Genomic DNA, 24714 nt, shown 5'->3' with positions numbered 1-24714 from the left:
GTGGCCTGCTTGAACTGGCAAAGGGGTCACCATTCAGATACCCTCCAAAAACTTCAGAATATACTCCACTTATTTTTTTCATGCTAATAGTGAAAAGTGATAGAAGAATAAAGAAATTACTCTTGACTTGAATTACACAATGTATATTTTTCCTTAAAATTGGATAGGTTTTAAATACACTATTTATATACATATATTTTTTATTTTATTTATTTATTTATTTATTTATTTTCGAGACAGAGTGTCGCTCTGTTGCCCAGGATGGAGTGCAGTGGTGCGATCTTGGCTCACTGCAAGCTCTGCCTCCTGGGTTCACGCTATTCTCCTGTCTCAGCCTCCCAAGTAGCTGGGACTACAGGCACCCGCCGACCACGCCTGGCTAATTTTTTTTTTTTTTTTTTTTTTTTTTTTGTATTTTTAGTAGAGACGGGGTTTCATCCTGTTAGCTAGGATGGTCTCAGTCTCCTGACCTCATGATCTGCCCACCTCAGACTCCCGAAGTGCTGGGATTACAGGTGTGAGCCACCACACCCAGACACTATTATATATTTTTAAAATATGACAGTTTTTAAAATTGCTGTAATGGACAGTTTACATACATACATACAGATTTTGGTTCAAGTGGAGAAAAATCTAATAGCAAATGTATAAATACATGAATTATGTTTTCTCAAGTTTTAAGAAAATTTGAATACTTGTTCCCTCCAAAACTCACGTGGAAATTTAAACCCCAATGTGGCAGTATTGAAAGGTGGGGCCTTTTAAGAGGTGAATGGATCATGAGGGCTCTGCCCTGGTGAATGTATTAATCCATTCTTGGATTAATGTATTAATGGATTAATGGGTTATCATGGGAGAGAAGTGGTGTCTTTATAAGAAGAGGAAGAGATACCTAAGCTAGCATGTTAGCATGCTCAGCTCCCTTACCACGCAACGCCCTGTGCCCACAGAGTCTCCACCAGCAAGAAGGCTCCCACAAGATGCAGCCTCTCAACCTTGGACTTCTCAGTCTCAAGAACTATAAGAAATAAATTCTTTTTCTTTATAAATTACTCAATTTCTGGTATTCTGTTATAAGCAACAGAAAAATGAATGGATACATTAAGTTGGGGTTTTTATTTTTATTTTTATTTTTCTTGGTAAGCTAGTATTAGAATTAACTTACTTCTTGACAGTACTGGGCAAGAGGGAAATGCACTGGAGGAAAAAAAAATGGCCCAAAGTCTACATACCAGTTGAGAGGATGGATTAGAATTCAGAAGATTTCAGTTCTAGGCACTGTGTGGAAAAACTATGCATTTTCCAGCAAATAACTTAAGCTCTTCAGGCCTCCATTTGCTTAACTCTAAAATTCTATAATGTAAGAAAAAAAATTAACTGAGCAATAAAAATTAGAAATCTGCTCATGCGATATAGAAATCTTCCTGACTTACTCATAAGACTGCAAGCCAAGATAACTAGTAGATAAATAAAACATAAATTCACTCTATATACAACTCAACATTTTAGGAATAAGACATGTACCCTATACATCATAGACCAGGAAATTTAATGTCTACGACAATAATTTCCCCCCAAAGTGCAAATTCATGTATTTAACTTTAATGCTTTGTTTTAACTATTTATTTATTTTTACTATACTTTAAGTTCTGGGATATATGTGCAGAACATGCATACAGGTATACACGTGCCATGGTGGTTTGCTGCACCCATCAACCTGTCATCTACATTAGGTATTTCTCCTAATGCTATCCCTCCCCTAACCCCCCACACTCCCTGACAGGCCCCAGTGTGTGATTGTTCCCCTCCCCGTGTCCATGTGTTCTCATTGTTCAACTCCCACTTATGAGTGAGAACATGCAGTATTTGGTTTTCTATTCTTGTAGTTTTAACTATTTAAATCCTAACATGTCTTCATTACATGCATTACAATGTTGCCTAAGCCTTATATAAAATGTAAGATTTGCAAAATTTATGTCTACTTGTTAATGGCTGTCTATAATCAAAGACAAACCTCTCAACATTTAGCTTTGAGAAGGGAATGCAAAAAGAAACATAACTCATGTATTTATACATTTGCTATTAGATATTCCCACCGTTGGGCAGGAACCAGAATCTGTATGTATGTAAATTAAATGGTCCATTAAAATGTTTTAAAGCCTATCATGTTTTTACTCTTATTTATAATAAGAAATGCTATAATATTTACAACTGTATAATTAATCTTTGTGGGCATTTTATTACTGAAGCTTAATTCTTCAGGCCTTCAGGGAAAGTCAAATTATCTGTTGGAAAAAAAAGTAGAACAATTTGGTCTCTCATTCCCAGAGATGGATGTGTAAATTTGATTTACCCGCCTACCTTGGTAATGTAATGTCACAGGCAGACAGCAAAGGAGAATTCATGGACATGAAGGACCACTATCTAAGTCTTTGGCGTCCCCTGTCTACTGCTTGATTTGGTTCTGATTTAGTTGTGATTTATCCCAACATCAAACTCCCTTGCCCCAGTAGTTCTCAAAAGTAAGGGCATATCAAAATGCTGGAGGCATATTGTGAAAAACAGATGCTGAGATACCACTTCAGACCCACTGAATCAGAATCTTTGCTGGGGATAAAAATGGTGGGAGCGGTAGAATTCTGTTTGGAGAGAATGTTAAGCAGGGTGGCACATTCTAGATCTTAATAATTAAAAGTATTCATGATCCTGAGGCATCAGACAGACACCTCTCCAGTGTATCTAATAAAGCATATATAAGCCATACCGAATGAGGTATCCGTCTCACACCATGGATACAGTTACTTATAGGTGTCAGATACCACCAAATCATTATGCAAATTTTAAACTGGGCTATGAAGACACGTTTATAATTGGCTTATGCTGTGTCTGGTGCATGGAACTATTCACAGCTTTGACTTCTAATTGACGACTTAGTGCTTTATTTTATCTTACTTTGCTGGAAAACAAATTCAAAACATGAAAGAGTGAAAGGTCTTTTGTTTACAAAGTTAACATCTTCATCTTAACTGTGACCCAACTGCCACAGTAACACCGTTTTCCAAATAATGCTTTTACATTTATATTTATGTAGCAGTGTCCCTTTTTGTTAAAATTGATTTCTCAAATTCAACCTATTCAGGCAGAATTTAGGCAGCAGATGTCTACACTGCAGAGGTGATTAATTCAACCTCTTCTGGGGACCTAGAGAAGGCCATCTCCTACAGTTTCAGTGTTTGCTGTTAAAGCTAGGAAACATTAAGTCGGTGGCTTACAAAGGCCTTGGTCGACCTGTCTTACAGGCAAAATCCTGACATCAACCACTGGCACTGAGAGGGAAAAGGCAAGACAACAAACTTTAGCGACTCAGACTCAAAAAAATGTCTTTCTTTACAGCAGAGAGGAGAGAACTAGAAGACCTCTGAAAAATGATGTACACTCAATAAACACACTCTTTAGAAAAAGATTTAAGGTTTATCCTGAATTAAAGTCTCCTTTCAAAGTGGTAAAGAATGCCTTTATTTCAATTTACAATTTTGTTGTAGTTGAAACAGCCAGATCTTTAGTCACCTTCTATCCTCTATGGTCACTCCACATAATTCTACTGCCATAATATAGTGTGGTGTCCTCTCCAGGAGCTGTCAGAGGACAAGCCATTTTCCTCACTGTGGAGGCTAATGACAGAGGAAGGGCTGATGTGCACCCGGTTCTGCTCCCCCAACAAACCACCTTCCTTTTAGCTAAATGCCAAGGAAGTAAATAAGCAGCATTGCCATCAGCATATATCTCAGGGAACTCAAATAGACCTGTCAGGGTTTATGGCCCCTCCTCTATTATTTTCCTCTCTTCTGACTTTATTATTCATCTCTTATTATTTAATTTACTTCAGCAGTTCAATAGTATATGTATTCATGCACAGAAATAGTCATGTATTTTATATGGAAAAAAGCAATAAAGTATTTGTACATTCTCCAATGCTCATTAAAAAAATGCAGAGTAAAAACACAGAGTGCTTTTCAGGTAAGTTATTTTCCATTACTTATCTAATAAATGTATTAATGATTACTCAGTACACAAATATAAATATTTAAGTGCAAAGTTCTCAGGAAGTCTTACTATTACATAATCCAACTCTTCAGATTTATTAAAAGAGATCAACTATGTTTGCAGGCTTTAAGAATAGTTGGCTCCAATTATTTTTAAAAGACTTAAAAAAAAAACTGGTTCACAAATATTTTCCTTAAATATTTACCGCTGCCCTTGAGGATTCCTATCAACTGCCACATCACAATGATGATGGTAATAGCAGCTCACTTTTACTCCTTGACCATCCTAACCTTATGAAATGGGCACTCTTCATTGTCCACATTTTACAACCAAGAAAACTGAGGCCTGAAAACATTCAGTTACTTGCCCCTGGTAACAAAGCTGGAAAGCAAAGGGCCAGTACTCTAACTTAGGCTGTCCAACTTCAAAGCTGGAACTCTTAAACACTCTGAATAGTCTTACAGTGGGAGGTATGAGAAACGCCATTGTGGGGGAGATGGGAATAATAAGCTCTTCTAGTCAACCTGGAGAGATTGGAGGCCAGTTAAATGAGAGAGGGATGGGCGAGGAAACTGATCACAGCTGGCAGCAATCTTTTTAAATTATGAGGGTTGGGATGGTGTCAGAGATGACCAAAGAGTGTGAGGGAGGGCAAGATGTGGAGGCGAAGAGAGGATGAAGGGTATTGGGCTAAAAGTAACCTGGCTGTTTTTGCATTCCCCAGCAAATTCCTCATGGGCTAGAGATTTGTAATTCCTCCTAATTAAGAGACATAAGTTCAAAGACTACTTCTTTGGCACTAAAGTGAAATGTAAAAACTTTTCATATTAAGAAAAAAAAAAGGGATCACCTGTACATGATCATAGATTCTATCCAAGTTTTTTTAAAACACTTTTTTTTTTTTTTTTTTTTTTTTTTTTTGAGACAGAGTCCCGCTGTGTCACCCAGGCTGGAGTGCAGTGGTGCGATCTCGGCTCACTGCAGTCTCCGCCTCCCAAGTTCAAGTGATTCTCCTGCCTCAGCCTCCCAAGTGGTTGGGATTACAGGCACACGCCACCATGCTCGGCTAATTTTTGTATTTTTACTAGAGACAGGGTTTCACCATGTGGGCCAGGCTGGTCTTGAACTCCTGACCTCAAGTGATCCACTCACCTTGGCCTCCCAAAGTCCCAAGATTACAGGCACGAGCCACCAAGCCCTGCCTAAAACCATTCTTATAGAAACATCAAGTTTTACTTATAACTTAAGGGCAAAACTGGTAATTTTTGAAGGGAAGTTCAGCAGTACTTACAAAATTCAAAATGCATGTATCATTTATTCTGGCATTTCTACTACTAAGAATCTATTATATCTATACAAATTCACACATCCACACACACACACATGCACACACACATTCACACATAAAGATGGCCACAGCAACAGTGTATATACAGGGAAAAATGGAAACAACCTCCTCAAAGTCATTCAGTGAGTTAAAAGCTAAATATGTCCATACTATGAAATATTGTACTACAATTAAAACAACTATATAATAACAGTACTAACATAAGATATTCATGATATATTAAGAGAAAAAAACTGAAGACCATATTCTGAATTATTTATTTTAAAACTTCATATATATGTGTGCACATGTCTGCACATGTGTGTTCGTGAGGAAAAATGTCTCAGAATACGAACCATGCTCTCCACAGTGGCTGCCTTGTGAGAATAAGGGTGCTTTTGGAGACTAAGGGAGCTGTTGGGAATGGGGAAAAAATGAGGACTTGCCTTTTTAGATACTTCAATACTACTACATGAATTCTTCTTTTATAAATTTTCTTTAAGTTTGACTCTACTGCACTTTAAGATAGTATAGTGAAAGCAACTTTAACTATCTCCTACAGAATATATTTGCTAATTATATAGACCATCAGGAGACCATACCTTTGTTTTACCAACTGTCAACACCAGAATGTTCTATTATACAATAGAAAGGGTATGACAGTAATAATCAAATTACCTCCCTAGGATACCTGCAAAAACTGGTTGCTAAGGCAAGCCCAATTACAATAAACACAACCATCCACAGGGAAATAAAAGGAAGGAAAATGTGACATGAGGCCTCCATCAGATGACTCCAGCTGTCACTCACTGGTAGATTTGGAATATAAAAGTGTATATGTCCTTAAAGAATAAATACCCAACTTCCTACTCAGAACAAAACAGAATGAAAAATTACAGTCATACTTTTTGCTTAACAAATATGAGTGCTTATTACATCTTAAGTATTGTGCTTAGAGAAGCTATCAGGATACACAGGCCACAGTTTCAGCCTGATAAAGCCCACAATCAAATGAAAATGAAGAGCTATGCAGTGAAGGTGGGACTGCTGAACAGATTTGCTTGTTTGTTTGCTAATATCTGAGATAGTCTGAATAGACTGATATACAAGGCGGCCAGGACACAAAGGCATTCAGAGGCAAGGTTAAGCAGGACAGGCAGACTTAAATGGAATTCTTGGTCTTGGTTGTGTAAGACCATGCTCAAACAAATTGAAATGGAAAAACAACACATGAATGCACACCTGGGTGAAGCTACAGAAGGTACGCCTTTGCAGTACAGAGCCTAGGTTCCTCCTATGCCTCTGTAGATAACCACCAGCAAAGACACAGAGCTGGAAGACATCTTAGATGTCACATGTCGACCCTCATCTGATATATGAATAAATACCTTCTACATTTGGCTAGCTGAGATGGCATCTCTGGACACATGACAGGGAAGTGAGGGGTAAGTCTAGGCTACTTTCAGGATTAGTCCAGGCCCTGGGAGTAAAAGGGCTACTGAAATGATCCTTTCCTCTTTTCCTCTATTCTAGGTTGGGGTCAAGGCCACAGTTTCCCCTCAGACTGTCCCTCTTTGTGGTAGTCTGCCCAGTACAGGCTAGCCCATAGGAAGATTACTGTAAGAAAAGCCGTAGGAGAGAAAATAAAAGAGGAGGAAATATGTGCCAGAAAGTCAGGGAAAGCAATCTGACCTCCAATTATAGTATTATCCATCCCTTTACTGGCTTCTCTCTTCTTAACTGTGATGAGTACTTGTGGATACCCCAACATGAGGTAAGGTCAGTTATCTTTTTTATAATTATCCATTGTATGATTAAAATTATCCCAACACTGTTAGAGATGATTAAGAGCATTTTAAATACGAGAAAAAATGGGTCCCATTCAAGGTCACACAGGTAATATGTAGTGGAGACAATACTGGATTCTAGGCCTCTAGATTTCAAGTTCAGTGTTCTGTCCCTATACCACAGTTTACCAATCTACAATATGTCTCCTTTAATGGGAAGCATAAAGGACAGAAAAGACGAAGTTAATTAACTACGAGAGTGGGGTTAGTACTTGGAAATCTATAAGTCTCTAGAAAAGTACTTAGCAAAGATACCAGCTTCTTTTTTAAGAATATGGAAGCTAGAAAGTTTTATTAGAATATAAAACCAAGAGCAAACAATTTTGCTTTAAAAATACAGAACTACAACTGGCAATCTCCTTGGTGGGCCATTAACATTAACTATCTTTACAGCCTCTTTTAGTATGTAGTGGTTAATTTTATAATCTAATTAAAATTATGTGGGAAATTTTATGAAAACATATTGAAATGTTAAAAGGTCTACTGACAAGGACTGAGCTATTATGATGACAAACTATATTCCAACAACCTTCACTAAATCTGTGACTTTGGATAAGTCATTAAACTCATTCTCCTTGATTTCTTTATCTACAAACTATTGCAATTATAAATTACAAGAAAATTGCTCACAAGGAAATTGTGAAGAACAATGTGCATGAAATAGGCTTGAAAAACTTTAATTCCCCAGGATAAAATCTTTAAAAAATAAAATATTGCAAAATAATAAGAAAAACAACTACTAAGAACAACTACTAGGATAAGTTCACAAGGAAAGGGGAAAAACCTACTGTTATCAACATATTTTGTATTTACTCATAAATTATAATATGCCTTTCTTCCAAAAAAGATTTGGATAAACCAAATCTTGTCTTTATGATGCCAACTAATCAAGTCTAGATCATATCTTACTTAACCCTTTTATCTATGTGAGGTAAAAGTGATGCTTTTCCAAAGAGAAAAATTAAATCCTCCCAATATTCATGTTCAAGACTTTTGTCTCTAAGAAAAAGTGTATCCACAAAACCACACAAGAAAGTACTGTTTTAGAAACAGATTTCTTAAAAGAGAGTGCCTTACATACAGATCTTTATAGGCAGGTGGGATCAAGTTGTCAAGTAACTGCAAAACATTTTTAATCCCACCTCCTATTAAGTCATTAACAATTAAAACAAGACCCTCCAGGGAGCAGATTTCCCATTTCATCACTTAAGGTCACCGTGGCTTGCTTCCTACCTCTTCTTTTTTACCACTTGTCAAACTAGAATGGAAGGCAGGAAGGCAGCTCATGTAATTGGTCCATTTCCAGGCTGGGAGCAAATTTGATGATAAATTAAGTGAAGAGAAAGCTGGCGGGATAAACTGCTCAAGTTTGCTGCTCTGGAGAAGCTGTTCCTATACACAAGTTATTAGGAAATCATATTGAGTCTAAAAGTAACCTGCAATCTATCCTTGATAGGCTTTCCTATTTTAGAAACTATGAAAGAACTACATCACGTGAACACATTCTCTCATCCAACTTTAGTTTACATTGTTTCATTGGTTCCATTATTTCAAAACAGATTGAAAAATCTTTCTGATAAGAAACTTTAGGGGCTACTATCCTTCAAAACAAGCAAGACAAATGCAGAACAAGCAACTGATTATTGATGGAGGCTTTCGGTTTTACTAAAACTCAAGAGAACAAAGTGACGCTAGCAGATTACACGTCCTAAGGAAAAAAGGAGGGAAAAGAAAGAAAGCATAAAAGTTTGAAGAAATGGTATATTCTGTTCTCTGCTTCCACCGAACAATTTAATAAGAAGCCACAAACAGAGAAATCTCTGGGATGACCATTAGCTGGCCCGAATTTTCACAAGGCAGCAAGATTTGAGGCAGATGATATGACAGAGCAGAAGCCTACTTGAAAAAGTCCTTGAATACATGCGCTTTTGGAGGGCTGAAGGTACTTCTGTGGCAGCGTTGTTTACACTCCTGTTATTTAACATTGGCAGACTCTACCAAGTCAAATGCTTTACACACCTTATGATAGCTACTTTAGTAAAGCTGAGCCTGATATGGGGAATACTAGAAGAAATACAACTATGTGGATTTCCTGACACAGAAACCACATTAAAAGTACCTCACAGCACCAGGAGACTTATAAAAGAATGTTCACAGCAGCTCCTTTCAAAACTAGGCCTATCAAAAGTGCACAAGGACAAATAAATAGTAGTATTCTCATACTCAGAAGACTCTAGAGCTGTGCTGTCCAATATGGCAGCCACTAGCGACATGTGGCTGCTGAGCACTTGCAATGTAGCTACTAGTGTTTTGAGCTATGTTGTAAGGTGTGAAACAGTAACCAGATTTCACAGACTTAACATGAAAAAAAGTAAAATAACAACATTTTTCTTGAATATTTATGAATATTATGATATGTGTTGGATCGATATTTTAGATATATTGAGCTACAGAAAACATACTACCAAAGTTAATTTTACTTGTTTCTTTTCACTTCTTAAAATGTGGCTATTAAAATATTTAAAACTATGCATGTGGTTAGTATTCTATTTCTATGGGAAGGCTCATGTTATATTTCTACTAGACAGTGCTTCTCCAGATGAATAAATTACAGGTATGTGAAAAAATATGGGTAAATCTTAACATGATTCTGAGTGAAAGAAGTCAGGTAATACAAGAATCATACTGTATTATTCCATTTACACAAAGTTTAAAAACAGATAAAACTAAACCAATGTTTAATAATGTCAAAAACAACAAAACACAAACCGCCAAAGAAGGGATTACTATAAAACTAGGCAGTGGTTACCAAGGGGAAGAGAAAGGAACTTGTGACTGAAAGGGGGTACTTGGAACCCTCTCAAGTGCTAAGAGCCATCTATTTCTTGGCCTGGGTGACAGTTCACTTTGTTAATCTGCACATTAATATTGTATGTTCTTTTCTACATTTTTACATCTCATAATTTTTAAAGTTTACAAAAAAGGACCTCAAACTGCTTTTCTGAAACATTTTATTTGCTGTCAACTAACCACTGAAGAAAACCTAAAAGAATAGGGTTGAGAGACTAGTCCTAGATTTCAAATCAATATAAATAAAGAAACGTAACAACATTAGGTCCCAGAGCTGTTTAGTCAAAACTGCATTACTTTTTTCAACATATTTTTAAATATTTTTAAAATTATGTCCAAATGTTTTAAAAGCACAAGCAACCTATGTTTTGACAACATTATATATCCTATATTAATGTACTCTATGAAATAAGTGGTAAGTATATTTCTGAAAAGTTGCACCTATATATTCTTGTGAGTTGACATATTTGCACTGCATAAAACACTCGATAAATGCATTCACAAATAAATGAGAAAACATGTTCAATGTATAAAAGTTTTAAAAGAAAACTTTTTGTATTTTCCTATACAAAATATTCATATTCTAAATTATCTCTAAACAAGCTGTAATGTTTTTCTAAAAATAATTTATTTTCTTAATATGAAGCAACCGGTCAGAGACTTTCCTGCACTGGAAAATAAATGTTAAAAGAAAATGAAAAAATTCACAATATGCACAAGTCAGTGTATTGACAAGGGTGAATTAAATAAGTGTTCTGCATAACTAATATCTAGTACTTGATAAAATGTGACTAAATTTAAAGGAAGTATAAGAACCAAGCTTTAACATGTATGATTTTTCTGAGCACAAAAGCCTTGGCACCTAACACGAAACACTTCAAAAGAAATGTTTTAGAATACAAATGTAAAAATCTCTTTTGACCAACTAAGAGCAATGCTGATGATCTATTTCACATTTAATTCATTTTTATGCAGAAGAATTGAATTTATAAGTGAAAAAGGATCCAGAGAGGAAATTTAAAGAGTCAATGTCTATACTCACCATGAACTTGGTTGATTTCTGAATTTTGGGAAAGAATTTCATCTGCTAATTTTTGAGCAGTTGGCAAAACTTCTGTGTGGTGCACTGTGATCAAATACTGTACAAACTTTTGCAGTTGGTCTCTATTCATTTGAAAGAGAGTCTCTGAAATGGGAAGATGCAGTTTGACCTGATCTGGCTTGCGGATGCGGTATAAAGACAGTGCCACAACATGGGCACAATAAAATATGTCCTTGTTTCCACAGCTGCAGGTCACTGAGGTAATCTTGCAACGATCAAAGCTGATGGCCACGTTGCAAACAGTTTCTGGCTCCGATTGTATTGCAGGTTCTGTCACTGTGCCGCTCAAGTGGAAACCTTGAGGGTGAAAGAAAGAAAGGGACGGTTTAGCTTCTGCATTCAGATGCTATGAAATGCTCTAATTCTTTGAAATGTGTGGGACTTGACAGCAGCAAGAAAAAAATATGCAGCCTTTATATTCAAGTAAAAGCATTCAGGCCACTAACCACTACCACCACCCCCTTACAGGTAAAAAAAAAAAAAAAAGAAAAAGAAATAAATGGTATTCAACCGACATGCTGAAGTATTTTACACAGCCATATGAAAACATATATTGCCGTACATCACCATCATACCTATAGGAAGTGGTTAGATCACGCACTAAGAGGCCATCATTACTCTACTCTGAATCAGTGGTATACAAGACAATAATCCCCTAGATCAGTGGGATCAGTGGTTTCTTCTTTTTTCTACTCCTTTTTTAAAGTAGAGTCACCTAGCTCAGCTTTCTTCTCAAAAACAAACTCTCCCCACCTTTATTCTAGGCAGCCACTAGCTGGCTCCAATCAACCAATACTGCAACTCTAAAGGGGTCCCTTTCACAAACTTTGACCATATAAATTCTTAAATTTAACAATCCTTTCTGCAACATGCATAACGTATACCCCAATACAGCAATGTCTACGAGCAGCAACTGCTTCTAGAATTGCAAGGCCCACCAAATCTCATATACACTACCACCTAAGTAACTCATAATGATGATTCTCTTCCATGTCACATACAGAGGAAAGTTATATAGATGTACAGTTATTACACACACACACACACACACACAAACACACAGTACAAAATTACCAAGGTGGAAAAAGTCTTAAAAGGCCTTATACCTTAAACTTAGACCCACACAGAAATCCTCTATGACAGTGGTCCCCAACCTTTTTCGCACCAGGGACCAGTTTTGTGGAAGACAATTACATAATTTTCCACGGATGGGGGAAGGGGATGGTTTCGGGATGAAACTGTTCTACTGTTCCACCTCAGATCATCAGGCATTAGATTCTCATAAGGAGCATGCAATCTAGATCCCTCACATGCACAATTCCCAATAGAGTTTGTGCTCCTATGAGAATCTAATGCCACTGGTACTGGTCCACGGCCCAAGGTTGGGGGACCCTTGCTCTATGAGCTCCATGACCAATGGCCATTTTGCGGCCTATAATGGTCCACACATGAGGCACTCACCCTGCCCTGGGGCCCAATCCCACTTGGACAGTACTAGCTACAGCTTACTGCCAATTGCAAACTGCCTTCCACCACCACTGCCCACCAGGCAATCCTGACCAGCTTGGCCAGAGGACAACTCCACGCTCTCTTTCCCTACATTGCATAGGAAGGCTATCCTAAATTGGGGTGGGTGGTAAGGGGGAGCATCCATTCAGTTCCACCCTCTCTCTCTCTCAAAGCCATATTCAGTGGCCAAGGATAAGCCTGAAGGGAGTAAGAAGAATATAGTTTTGGGAACCTCCACGACTCAGACTGACCTCAGGATTTCAGGTACCTGACAGAAACTTGAATGCTACACAGTGAAGCCCTGGGCTCTCTCCCAGTCTTCCTCTATTGATGCTACTTTAATAAAATTCATCTAACTGGCCACTGTTTCTTCCAGTTCCCCTTCATTCACAAAGAAAAGGATTGCTACCATGTGGGGACTCTGGAACGGGTAGTGCACATGGAGCTGCAGAGGTAAAACTCAAGAATGATGGCCAGACAATGGTAAGAGTTTACACACAGGACATCTGAACCCCGCTTACTGTCTTCCCCTGCAGAGTCCACCCAGGCCAGAGAGTTGAAAGAAATGCTACTCCTAAGAAATCTTTCAGAGGTAATGTAATTTCACCTTGATCATTCTTAGTCAGCAACATTTAGTAAAAGGAGAAAGGTGCTGCAATAATCTTTATCCAATTAATCAATGAAAAAAGAGCATTCCCTAAAAACAAGTCACTATTACTCCTTCACAACAAGAAATTTTGAGAACTGTCATATAATAATCTTTGGTTTTCTTTCACAAATATTCTCACTGTTTCAGAATGGATATTCTAGTCTCCTTTATCTCTTTTAATCAACAACTTTTTCTGAAAAACCACAATTAAAGAAAGAGTACATAGTATATATTCTCAAATTTTTAAATATCTATGTTCCCATGAAGAAAAAGTCACATGAAAAAGTAAACACCCCAGCAAATCTCAAAAATGAAGAATAATGAGGGCCGTCTTGCTGTAATATATGCAGATGTACTATAAACCTACAATAATTAAAAATTCATGGGACAGGCACAGATCAAGACAAAAAAATTACCAAGGGAGCATAAGAGAGAGTCTGGAAAGCTCCCAAGCACATTCTGTACATTTAGTTCAAGGCAAACTCTGTTTTCCACCTGTCATATATGTACTTGCACAGCGAAACCAGTTATCTTAATAGGAAAACAGTTATCCTAAACTGACCATTTATAAAATCAGTCTCTTCCCACTTAACACTATCACATCTCTCTTCACCAACCAACTCAATGTCTTTGTCTCTCTGCAAAAGTGATATTGGAGATAACTTTTTCCCCATCCCCACACCTTGAAGATGGAGAACTCTTCTAATTACTGGCAAAGCCAAGACAATTAAGGATCCAAGCGTTAAACCAGTTAGTATTTAAAGAGTCTACCAGGAAATAACAGATGCTTCAAAAAAGACTGATTTAACTATTGGCCAGGCGTGGTGGCTCATGCCTGTAATCCCAGCACTTTGGGAGGCCGAGGCAGGCAGATCACGAGGTCAGGAGATCGAGACCATCTTGGCTAACACGCTGAAACCCCATCTCTACTAAAAATACAAAAAATCAGCCGGGCATGGGGACAGGCGCTTGTAGTCCCAGCTACTCGGGGGGCTGAGGCAAGAGAATGGCGTGAACCCGGGAGGCAGAGCTTGCAGTGAGCCAGTGAGCCAAGATCGCGCCACTGCACTCCAGCCTGGGCGACAGAACGAGACTCTGTCTAAAAAGAAAAAAAAAAAAAAGGGTGGGGGAGGCCTTATAAAAACTGGTGAAGCCCTCAAATAGTTTCTGCAAAAATGACCTCCTTTATTCACATGAGTTATACAGTACAAGTCAGAAAAGAAGTATATTGAATCTTGACATTATACAATTATGCAGAAGGGATCCCACATATTATACAGTTTTGTTACTTAAAATTTACTATTCTTGTAAAGTTTTTTAAAAAGCAAACTATAAAATATTGTGACCTCCAAAACAATTTAAATCCAAGAGAAATGTGAAGGCACAAATAAATATATACATGTCTTACAGCGTAACACTCATTATTCTGAGATCATCAAAGATTACGGTGTTTTATGAATGTTCATTTTCCAAGTAATTCTAGATTATTTTTCAAATGCCCAAAAAATTTCAACCATTTTTGACAGAAATATTTCTAAATGTCATAAATTCTACTCTGCCCCCCTAATCAGGAGACCATTTAGGGTGTTACTGAATGAGGAAGAACTCTAACAGATAACTGCAGACGGCAGTATTTTTTAAGTTGGCTCTTTTTGTTACCTTTCTTCACCATCAGCTACCAGGATGACTCCTCTCCTATACTGCTAACTTCTTTTCCTCAGTTAATGCCATCTCTAATTTGACTAGCTTTGTGGCAGCTATTTAATGCTCTGAGGCCTATTTGTTTTGTTTTGTTTGGCGGGCGGGGGGTGGGGGTTCCCTTTACCTTTAGGTGAGCATGCTAAAGGAGAGAAGTTTTACCTTAAATACAGAAAATTATATACATACACATAAAGGGCAGCTGGTATATTACTTTATAAGACTATGCAATACATTGACTCAGTCAATATGCAGGAATTCAACCAAGCCTACTTCAGGTTTGTATAGTGGTGTATTTTGGCCTCTCCAATTTGAGAAACCTTCTTTGAAATTCTACCAACTCATTCTCTGTGGATCCTAAATCATACCAGAGAACCCACAGGACAAACAAGGACACTGTTCCTCCCTCAATAATCCCAAGAAGGCTGTAAGACATCCCTCTGCTGGTCAAACCTCTTAGGTTTTGTTTCAAGACAAAATAATGTTCCTGAGAATTGATTTTGCCTTTCTGGAGTTTTGACAAACTATGATGACTGGCTGTTTTAGGGCTGCAAATGCAGAATCTTCCTCTGGGATAGTTAGCTGTTCTATATAACAGAATTGAGCACACAAAACGGGACAATCCTGCACTCTATGGAAAAACACGGATAATTAATTGTAGAACTAAAACTTAAATTATATAAACCTTTTCTTAAAATATTTATTTCACTTTATAAAACAAAATCTGTGAAAGACAGTTAATTCCACAAGAGCTTCACAGAGCAGTCAAACTGTTTTATCATCATGCTGTCACGGAACCCAATAAAATGTTAGAATCCCCATTCTTAATCTGCAGGAACTGAAGAAAAACAAGGCACAAACCAAGGCACGGTGTTGTATAGTACTTGGGAATAGACTTTGGTTTGGATCAGGTTCTGCCACTTAAATGCTACGTATCTTATATTAAATATTTAACCTCTCTGAATCTTGCTTTATTTGTGTGCAAAATGTGGCTAGAAAACCTCCTAGGGTTGTTTGGGGAATTAAAATGAAATAACATATGTAAAGCACCTGGCACATAGTAAAAGTGCTCATTAAATTTTATTTCCCTTTCCTTCCCTTCCCAGCTGGAGAAACAGGGGAGGGGTGTGGACACATTCCCTTTCACCCATAACACTTTCTTTTTCTAAGCTACTGGAATCTTGAGGGGAGGAGGGGTCTAGCCCATGGAAGTGGCTTGGAAAATGAGAGGGATCACTGAGAATGTCTCAGTTAAGTGAGTCAGATAATACTAGAAGAATCACTGCTATTTGATGGCAAAACCAAAGTATTTCAAAGAGTTACTTACACCTTTACTTAACCCAGCTCCCTTTCCCCATTTTCCTATTAAGTTCTGTCAACTCACAAATAGTTGATTTTGTAAAAGAGTGTTACTTTCATACAGAGAGAAACTAGAAAGTATTAGGTGAGAATCTTTTCTAATAACTATAGGATTCTAAAATGTTATAATGCAATGATTCTCAATGTATGGTCCTGGGACCCCTAAGAGGTCCCTAAGTCTCTTTGAGAGGGTCCACAAGATCAATATTTTAAAAAATACTTATATCTAGACATTATTAACCCTTTAAAATCTTCTTCATGAATGTATGTTTAGTTTTCCAGTATCACATTAGTATGCAATGTGTAATGTAATGATACCACATTTCAGTATCATTAAACTGAACACAGAGACAGACAGCAAAGTCCAGCTCTCTTTTGATAGACATTAAATAGGCTTGCAAAAATATAAAACCATGTCACCCTGTTCACTAAAATATTCTCTGTTTTGAGAACTGCAGATTTTTTAATAAAGATATATTATGTTGTGAGTTTATTACTGTTATTTGATATATTTTTTTTGTTTTTTTCCTTTTTAATTTCAAACATAGTAAATATCACTAGATATAATTCTCATAAGCAAAAGCACTATGGGCACTTCCATTATTTAGAGTGATACCAGAAAGTTGAAGAACTGCTCTTATAATGCACTGCCAACATGTGGAAGAAAGAACTCTTCTCTACGCCCTATTGATGTGGCATTATTTGCACTTAGCTCTTATAGTAGGTCAAAAAGACTCAGTAGAGAAACACTGAAGGGGCAAAGTTCTCACACATGAACACATATTCAAATCATCTATGTTAATTTCACATTAACAAAGATTAAGGTTTCTAGAAACCAAATGTTTAATTCTTCAGACATTCCAAATTAAGCTTAAGAAATTAAGCTTTTCTTAAAACATATTTTTCATATCTTAGGTTAAGTTTTATTTGCATATTAAAGGGAACAAGGGGACACACGATATCAGACTGAAAAAAAGGGATTTTAAAATACACAAATAATTTCTAAAAGTTGGCCATTTTGTGCATATTATGTATATGCACTCAGTTAACTGAAAGACTGTTATAAACTCAAAGCATTAGGAAATTTCTAAGCTGAAATAAACTGGCAGACATGAAATAAACATGCACACTAAAAACTACTGCTTTCATGGCACATTCTTTCCAAAAAAATATGCGCCCGGTGTACAAGGCGCCCAAGTAACATATTCTTTGTTGAAAAAGAATTTAACAGAAGCACTGGTGTAGTACTTACACAAATACATCTTTCACCCTTTTCCTAAATAAAAAGAACCCCCAGGGAAATTAAAGGCAGAAACCAAGGCAATGTAATGTTATGGCTGAAAGGGTGGCAAGGTTTGTGAGGAGTTTTTCTGTAATTTTTTTAAAGGCAAGTCTAAAAATGCAAAAGTGTTAACACTCCCATGATAATGTATTCATTGATTAACTAAACCCACTGCATTAGCTAAATGTATAGTAACTAATACTTGATTATGTAACCTTGGTAAAGTAGATGAGTTAATCATTGCCCAAAACAAGCCCTTTTACCTTTCCCAACTCTGAGAACTATTGCACATAATCTAACACCCCACACTACAATAATCAATATTAAAAACAAAAAGTTTTAATGTAAATCATGTACAATTTCCAGATCAGCAGAACAAACAACATAAGGGCCCAAGATGGAAACCTGTATAAAATATCATATTCCTTTTCAACTCCATAATTTTCTCAAAGGGAAATCCTAAATTAAAGGGACTGCATCCTGTGAGCTGGCTAATTAAATCCTCTAGCACCAATTTCTAATGCTAAGCTTAAACAGCTTATAGAAAGACATTAGGAGATTTTGCCAGCAATCACTAATGAAGTGGTTTTCATCTTTCTGAAAAAAATATTTTTTTAAGGAAAAGCTTTATTTTAAGACTACCTTAAAAATGCCTATTTAGAACTCAATCACTCCTACACTTCATTAATATTTGAGAGAAAAACAATGGCAAATTAATGCAAAGGCCAGACTGTAAACCACAGCATACCATACAAACAACATAAAAATTTACGGAGCATGCACCGGATGGGCCCAACTAAGAGTTACCAGCAGCATTCTGCTCAGTATTGGTTGTTTTCTCATTAATGTAGATTCTTAACACCATTTTCTTACAAGAATCCAAGTGATCAGAATACCTGTGTTAGATATGAGTGGCATTAGATAATTATTTAAAATTATTTTTGAAAATAAGACTCTCATTCACTAATTTGGATATCTGCAATGGGCACCTAGAAGTAGCACTAGTTTAAGGGGAAGTGTTGAACTAAAAAAAAAAAAAAAAAAAAAAAAGTCATATCACTCCGTCATACCAAATCCTGAAGCACATAAGGGTTCCCTACCACCAACAAATTACTATCAACTAATTTTTCAAGGTATATTTCTGTATTTTAACTTGCATATTTAAGGGAAACAATCGTTGTCTAGCCTCAAATTCTGGGTGGGCAGTTGGGGAGGGGGTTGTGATTAAAAGAAAAATTGGTGGAATTTGAATTATTTTCACAACTGTTAACTCTGCAAAATGCTTAGGAATGTAAATTATTTGCCCCAATCTTTTAAATGTAAGCTGCTTTCTCTGATGCCAACCTTTTCTAATACAAAGAAAGCAGCTATGGCCTTCCACCCTTCTTAAAGGTGGGGACAGCCCTGCAGCCCTTCCTCTCTAGGAACCCTTGTCACCTGCACACCCCACATTACCCCCACCTCAGTTCACTGCTGCTTCCTCTCACTGCTCACTTTGGCCTCTCACCTGGGTCCCAAAATTCTGAAGTGCAGATGAAGTTTATTAGAGCCCTTTGGTGCCCAAGTGGCAACTCTTGGCATCTCTGCATACTTTGTCTTGCCTCCCAAGGACCGGGTGTAAACGAGGAGGAAGCAGAAGATCCTTTTACCTATTTACTTCCCATTGCTGCTCACAGCAAAACAACCTTTGGAAATGCTTGGCTGTTTGCTTTAGGAGTGGTGGTGAAGAGGAAACAGGAGACTAATTCTGTTTACCAGGGCCAAGAGGAAGGGGAAAGTATGCTCAGACCTGGGAGGGGAGAATTGTAGGCCTTTGGCAGCCAAATTCTTCCACCCACACTCTGGAGCTCTCGCCTGATCCCTCACCCCAACATGAGTCCTCACATTTTGGCGCTAACCATTCCTAATGCCTTGCCCTATGCCCAGGCTCTAACCCACTTAATTCTCACAACCATCCTGCAAAGCAGGCATCATATTCCCCTTTCTACAGGTGAAGAAACTGATGTTCTCTAGGAGTGGCCGTGGTAGAACACACTCTGGATTAAGTAGAACTGAAGGGAACACAAGGTTTCTACAATTCAAACAATAAACTTACACAAATAAAACCTTTCTACTCCAACATAAATGATTTTAAAAGATGAGGGAGGCAAGGCATGGTGGCTCACGCCTGTAACCCCAACACTTTGGGAGGCCGAGACGGGCGGACCACTTGAGGTCAGGAGTTTTGAGACTAGCCTGGCCAACATGGAGATACCCCATTTCTACTAAAAATGCAAAAAAAAAAAATTAGCTGGGTGTGTTGGCATGCACCTGTAATCCCAGCTACTTGGTAGGCTGAGGCAGGAGAATCGCTTGAACCCAGGAGGCAGAGGCTGCAGTGAGCTGAGACTGCACCACTGCACCCCAGCCTGGGCAACAAGAGAGAAACCCCATCTCAAAAAAAAAAAAAAAAAAAGAAAGAAAAAGAAAAGAAAAGATAGATGAAGGAGAGGCAAACTAACAGATCCAGACACTTGAGTAAACTCTGCTAGGGTTAAGAAGCTTGGAGGCAGAGCTCTTTCATCTCTGTAGCCCAAGGATCCAGCACAGTTTTTAGAATAGGCCAGGCCCTTGAAAGTACATCAAATGAAAGAACTCATGGGGTTCTTCCAAGTAATGCCCACCCTGCACTGTAAAAGTCACAAATAACTAAATGCTCTGGCCCCAAGCCCAGGATACTTTAACTTCATGAAAGACTATTTTTAAGAGTCCACTCCTCTCTATACTTCAAGTTAAACGGGAAGCTCAGAGATAGCAGAGGTCTGTGGAATCCCCATCACAGAGGACTATCTTGGAGGAGGTACTCCAGAAGAATTTGTTAAGATGAAAGAACACACAAACACTCTTGGCACGTGGAACATATAGATCGGTGGTTCTCACACTGGAATGTGCATATGATAACAAAGATTGCTGGACCCCATATGTCCATGGTTTCTGGTTCAACCCAGGTGATGCTGATAATGCTGGTGTCCAGGGACCAAAGTTTGAGAACCACTGACTTAGAGGATTAGAATTACAGCCTCAACAAGTCTTTTCTAGCCAAGATATATTTGAGCAAACATAGTAAATGGAACAGTGAAGAATATATAACTCATGATATTAAAAATATATACAATATCTTGCTTCTTATGTAACCTAAATGTTCCCATTCTAAGTCAGAAACTGGTCTGAGCATTACAAAATAAAAGTAAAAATAACATAATAACAAAAGCTGTTACTACCATAGTTATTAATACTTAAAGCTAGACCATCTTTTCAGTAAAATCTTCATTAAAAATCTAAATTAAAATATTAAAAGTTTTAAATAATCAGAGAGTATTTACTTCTGCAAAGAGACTGTTTTACAACATCCCTGGGATTCCTCATAATTGGGAGTTATTTGTATATTAGAAGCAATTCAATTAATGAAAAAAATATATAGGCGGCTATTTTAGTAACACATTTTTCACCTAAGGCAAAGTACACCTTATATGAGAAAGTCAGAGGCAACAGAATGCAGGATGGCACAAGGTGGGGTAGGACTGGAAAGAGAATTAGCACTTTTTAAAACAAGATCGGTCTTCCTTCAAGCTCCATCACTATCTCAGTTTGGTGAACTTGGCCTTGATGTTTTCATCTATAAAAAGGGATAATAATACCTATTTTGTAGGACAGCTGTAAGGACAAAAGCTGACTATATACGAACCATCACAACTCCTTTTATGGAATGCCTGCCATCATCATTATTGTAATAGAAATGCCACATACTCTGGGAAGCTTGGCGTTTTCAACACATGCACTAAAACCCTAGCCCGTTAGTGTAAGTGCACTTGCTGCTCGAAATGCCAAGCTCCCAGGAGCATGCTGGTATTCTACTACAATAATGGACTATGGTTTGTTGTTGTGCTAATCCATAGCTAATATATCCATACTTCCAAACTAATAGAACTGCCGTCATTTTTTTCCGTTGTTCCAATTTTACATAGCACATTTTTAAAATGTAATTTGAAGGAAAATGAAAAGGATTTAGAAGACTTAATTTTTCCACAAAATAACTTTTAGTTTTAATCAGTTAAAGAAATGTTTCACTCTTCTCTTTGAAGATTTCTCTCTACTAAAATATAAAACATCCCTTTTATCCCTAATGTTTGCCTTCCATGTGAGGTATATAAAATTATTTTGTACAGCTCAAGTCTATCTTGTCCCTGAGGGGAAAACTAATTCAAAGTTGGATGCAAGAGTAAGGAGACTTGTAATTCTTGTTATGGGAAGAAAAAGTGACCACAGCTTTTCATCTTCACTAATTTATGGCCTGACAAGCAAAGTGAAGTCAGAGCTCCAGCTCTCCTCAAAGAATCTCAAGGAACACTAGCTTCTGCCAGGACTGTTAAGTTATTGTCATTTGCCTTACTGTAGAGAGCCAGCTGGGAAGAAAATCCTCTCTGCCCAATTTGTATGCTTTAAGAACAGTGAGGTAGATATAGTTTTACCTTGGCTAAATGGCATATTTTTTCTTAAATACGTAATGATGAAAAATAAGCAAAGAGGTCATCTGTTCAAAATGCAGATAAAACCGGCTAAGTCATTACCACCCATATCTTGGAGCACTGTAATTACAGGTAATATTTTATTTTCCTTGCTTTAGTTGGTTGAGGGGGAGTGTTTTTTCCTGAAATTTCTACAATGAACACATACTTCTTATAAGAAAAAAAAGTGCTTTCACTGTTCAAAGTCTTCCTGAGTAAAGAATTTGACTTATAAATGATTTCCAGCACCTGTTCTGCGAGCCTGGTAATAACCACACCCCCAGTACAAACACTGACAGTCATCAATGCAGCTCTGCCTTACTGACTGGTCCAGCCTACTATAGCAACAGGGCACTCCAGAGCTTTCCACTGATGGCTTAGCCACAGTCCACAGAAGAGGACTGGCTACACAACTCAAAAGTAAGACAAGGCAGAGAGACTGGGTCTCTTGATTCTAATTTCAGCCATTATGTAATTTTAGCCCCATTGACAAGTTATTTAATATCTATTTCTTGTTCCCTCTTTTTCTCTCACTTATTAAATAAGGGAAATAGATAATGAATGATTTCTAAAAAATTATGGAGGGAGGCAGCAGTAATAGAGAGCCAACCATGACAAGATATGGGGTGGTAGTTGCTATACTCACTTATATAGCATAAGACTTTTGACCTCGCCTGGCTACTACAGGGTTGAATCAATGGTCATCTCAAATGACCTGGTGGCTTTGGCTCAGGGAAGGGGAGAGAGAAAGGATAAATACGACAATAGCTGCAGTCATATTTGTGTCACTGGCATTTGGGGGAAATTTTTTTTAAACTCCGAAATTAAATACAAAAGCAAGTAAGTGTTTAATTTTTACCAACATAATTTTTACTCATCTGCCTGAAAGTGAGATTCTTAGGGCATTATATCTTTTTGTTGTGTTCTATATAGCTGGCAAAATTTCCAGCTGTATAAAGATATCTCAAAATACATAAATATAGGTAGGGTTTATCTATGCAAAATATATAAAATATAGAATAAATAATATAGAAACACAAAATAAAACCAATTAAAAAACAGAATGAAACCTATGGATCATCTTGTCTGTCTGCTACATAAAAGGATGTATTCTTTCCCTTATTATCTATTATATATTATGAACATTATATATTATGACTACTCAACAACCACTTCCTTAATCCCCTACTTCATAACAGGAAATATACAAGTCTCCCGGGAGGCATCCATGACTAACACAGGGTTCCAGTTCTGAGAAGTCACTGCATTATTGGACAATTTGAGTTAACAAGACAGATTAAGTTGAATTTGGAAATAAGTAAGAAGAGATAATATCTAATACAATGTAAATTTTAGAAAGAAGATAAACTACAGTACAGACCCCATTTCTGAAGCCATGTTCTATGCATGTTAACAGAAGACGGAAGGGTTCCCAAGGTCTTACAAGTTTGGATTAATTTTCACCACCTTTTGAAGATTCAAAAGCACATGAAAATGGTAACTGCTATAAGAACTCATACAGTAACAGGACACCTAATGAGCTCTATTTACTAGTAAAAGGTCTACAATAACTGCTGTAAGATATTAAAAAAAACCCCATAATTCAGGATAAGCAGTGGAGCTGATAAACAGAACTATGGGCTCAACTGAGTTTAGAATCATCAATCAGCATGAGCCAACTGAAAGGATTTTGTGATTTTTCTCCAGGAGTTCAAGACTACCTGGACATGTATGGCTGAAAGGCTGGAGATGCTGCATCATCAATATCCCTCATCCACTATGAAAGAACCAAAGAACCAAGTATTGAATGGAAAAGGCAAACATCGTTGAAAGTCAACCTTCTTATAATGCCAGACAAAAGAAAATACACCAATGCTGTTGTTACTTGCAGCACAGTCAAAACTTCATCTGGCATACTCTCAACCAGAACTATCTATTAATATTTGATTAAACAGAATACCACACACTCTTGACTCACATGGCTGAGAAAGTGTTTACAATATTTTATATCCAAATCCTTAAAACTTGAGTGGCAAAGCTCAAATTCCCTTTGCAGGAGGACCTGAAAGAGTCTAACATGAAAATACTGCATTGGAGTTTATTCTATAATACAACAACAGAGATCCATGGCTATATGCAAAAAAGACTGTTAAGATCTGGTGGCACTTAGAAGTACCTAGAACAGTGCCTGACATATGAATACTTATTGAGTGAATGAATAAATAAAAATGTAAAGCTTTTATTTAATACAAGGTTAAATGAAATCTGAATATCAGAGAGTTCTATTGTGAGAAGCTGCAAGATAGCAAAGTCTGAAAGCAAATGATCTATGTATCTTGCCCATGAGGCATATATGAAAGAGTTGTGACTAAGAACTAAACCCTTATTGTAGATAATATCCTTGATTAAAGTGACTTTTGCAAAAATCTCATAAAAATTCCACTAATACTATACACTACACTACTATACACAAATAGAAATGTGTTTTTACTTACTTCTTCTG

At 37.2% G+C, this 24714-nt stretch overlaps 1 protein-coding gene across 1 annotated transcript in view; it reads right to left on the bottom strand.

Moving 5' to 3' along the window:
* Window positions 1–24714, bottom strand: part of ZSWIM6 (zinc finger SWIM-type containing 6) — a 213126-nt gene that overhangs the window by 61664 nt on the left and 126748 nt on the right. Inside the window, exon 2 of the mRNA XM_054487360.2 lies at window positions 11111–11467. Within this exon, the coding sequence (XP_054343335.1) occupies window positions 11111–11467 (357 nt within the window). The remainder of the gene's footprint in view (window positions 1–11110; window positions 11468–24714) is intronic.

The sequence above is a fragment of the Pongo pygmaeus genome, chromosome 4, assembly GCF_028885625.2.
Source record: "Pongo pygmaeus isolate AG05252 chromosome 4, NHGRI_mPonPyg2-v2.0_pri, whole genome shotgun sequence".
In the NCBI taxonomy this organism is placed as follows: domain Eukaryota; kingdom Metazoa; phylum Chordata; class Mammalia; order Primates; family Hominidae; genus Pongo; species Pongo pygmaeus.
This window is presented reverse-complemented; position numbering and strand designations above follow the sequence as displayed.